This window comes from Capsicum annuum, unplaced genomic scaffold, assembly GCF_002878395.1.
Source record: "Capsicum annuum cultivar UCD-10X-F1 unplaced genomic scaffold, UCD10Xv1.1 ctg70412, whole genome shotgun sequence".
In the NCBI taxonomy this organism is placed as follows: domain Eukaryota; kingdom Viridiplantae; phylum Streptophyta; class Magnoliopsida; order Solanales; family Solanaceae; genus Capsicum; species Capsicum annuum.
Window position 1 is genome coordinate 1 of NW_025880140.1, and position 2,034 is coordinate 2,034.

The window sequence follows — 2,034 nt, forward strand, 5'->3', positions numbered from 1 at the left end:
GAGGTAATAACTATTAGCTGAGTGACTATATTAGAAATCGACTCCGATAATAACACAATCATATCTAAGAAGCTGAAGAAATGTATAATCTTTGTCTGCAGGTAGTTTTGGAGAAAAAACTAACAGTAGAAAATGTGGTAAGTATCATCATAGAGTAGAAATCAACTTTAAAAGTACATTATATATAATCTTCACAGCTCCATCAACTGTCCTACATCAATAGAATCAAAACTAAGGGATGCTCAACCACGTTAAGCCTCGAGGAATAGTTTAGTCCGACAATACTTGATGATTTACGTAAGACAGAGGCTCACTCTATAGGTCAAAAGACAGGTTTTGTGCAACATCACGACCCCTTAGACAACTTTTGTGCAGTCATGAGACTTTTTGTCAACCAGATTGCTGTTTCTCTAGACGAAATTCCATCATCCCCGAATGGTTTCAGCACACCAGCACGCTCATCGATTTTTTCCTGCTTAAGTAGTCGCGCACAAATCTCCAAACGAGACTCTAAAGCTTCAGCTCTTTGTTCAGTGGGATTACCCCAGTCGTCTTTGTCCTCCTTACTAGCTAATGCGGCTAGTGACTTGAGCTGCAAAACCTTATCATCCAGTGCTTGAAGAGCGTCTTTCTTAGCCTGTTTGGTGTCATAAACCGCGGTTGCTTTCTTTTCTAGCTCGTCTTTGTGTAGAAGTGAACCATCGCTTTCAGTTGACAAGTAGTCAATAGCAACTTCTCTACACTCGCTACCATTTTCAGTTTCAGCAACACAGCATCTTGGTGCTGCCTCTGGATCTGGTTTTGCCGACTGTGAATTAGATGAAGTGCTTTCTTCATCAAAGGAACGTGTTTTATCGTTGAATCTTCCATCAGACAATGTCATTCTGCTAGATTTTGCGGAGATACATTCCACTATATCTGCTTCCTCATGGTCCAGTGGACTGCTCAACACCTCAAGCTCTTTTGTCTTGTTATTCTTCGTATCACCCTCGTCAAATTGACTAACATGCTCCGGAGAAACATGCTCTTGTTCCTCGAACCATGTTTTTGCCCTTGAACTTGACGAGCTTGGAGTGATCGTAGTTTCTGTTCGTGAGATAGTCTCCTGTTGGTCATATCCATTGCAAACAGCTGCCTCACTCTACCCACTTTTAGAATCCTCACTATCTTGAGAGATCCTAATCGAGTAGCTTGTTGGATCGACTCTCTTAGTGTCAAGTTTGGCTCGGAACGTGTTATAATTGCCAGATAAGTTTCTTGGCTGAATGTTATCACTTTCGTCAAAGTAAAGGACAGTTCTCTTCTCTTTTAGCTTCAACTGTCTGTCTCTGCTACCTCTCGGACTGATAGATTTTCCAGGTGATGGTCGTGTTTTCTCTTTCGTTCTGCTCGGGGACTTCACAGGAAGAAATGCAGATGAAGGGTTGTGACACAAGAGGAGGTATGGTTGCAAATGTTGATGTCTCAACAGCTCGGCAGCCTATAAGTAGAGGTAAAAATATATATCAAGATGAATCTCAATTTAATACTTCCTTCGTTTCATTTTGTTTTTCTGGTTTTAATTTGGCACGAAGTTTAAGAAAGAAAAGAAGACTTGAATCTTGTGGTCTTAAAATGAAGGTATGCAGAATGTATCAAAATGTAATTTAAGTTTGTGATCTTTAAACATGCCGTGTAGAAAGTTAGAATTAAGGAGTTGCTGTAAAAGGAAAGAAACATTCGCTTTTAAACGGACTAAAAAGGAAAATAAGATTTAACAGATTGAAACGGAAAGAATAACATTTGAACATATGTAGCTCGCACTCACTGTAGGTCGGTGTTCTGGAGATTTCCTTAGCATGCTTTTTATTATCTGTTTCCTGCAAGAATTAAATCTGCTTTGTCAACTGACTGATTTGTTATACTTGTGGCGTGCTGAGAAGGAAGATACTTACAAGGTGGAGGAGTATATAATCGGAAGTGGTGAGAACAAACCCCGGTTTATTTTGTTGATAAGTCCAGTTTTGTCCTGTTGGATTTACATTGTCACTATAT

At 39.7% G+C, this 2,034-nt stretch overlaps 1 protein-coding gene across 1 annotated transcript; it reads right to left on the reverse strand.

Annotated features, from left to right (window-relative positions):
- Positions 1–63: 63 nt before the first annotated feature.
- LOC124894135 (serine/threonine-protein kinase Nek6-like) lies at positions 64–2,027 on the reverse strand. The gene is made up of 3 exons (XM_047404888.1): positions 1,935–2,027; positions 1,808–1,859; positions 64–1,480 (listed from the first exon to the last, which is right to left on the reverse strand). The coding sequence occupies exon 3, from the start codon at positions 881–883 to the stop codon at positions 347–349; it is 537 nt and encodes a 178-aa protein (XP_047260844.1). The 5' UTR covers positions 884–1,480; positions 1,808–1,859; positions 1,935–2,027; the 3' UTR covers positions 64–346.
- Positions 2,028–2,034: the final 7 nt, after the last annotated feature.

Bases quoted from the DNA above. Each gene is read 5' to 3' on its own strand.
- LOC124894135 (XM_047404888.1), bottom strand. From the start codon at position 883: ATGACATTGTCTGATGGAAGATTCAACGATAAAACACGTTCCTTTGAT.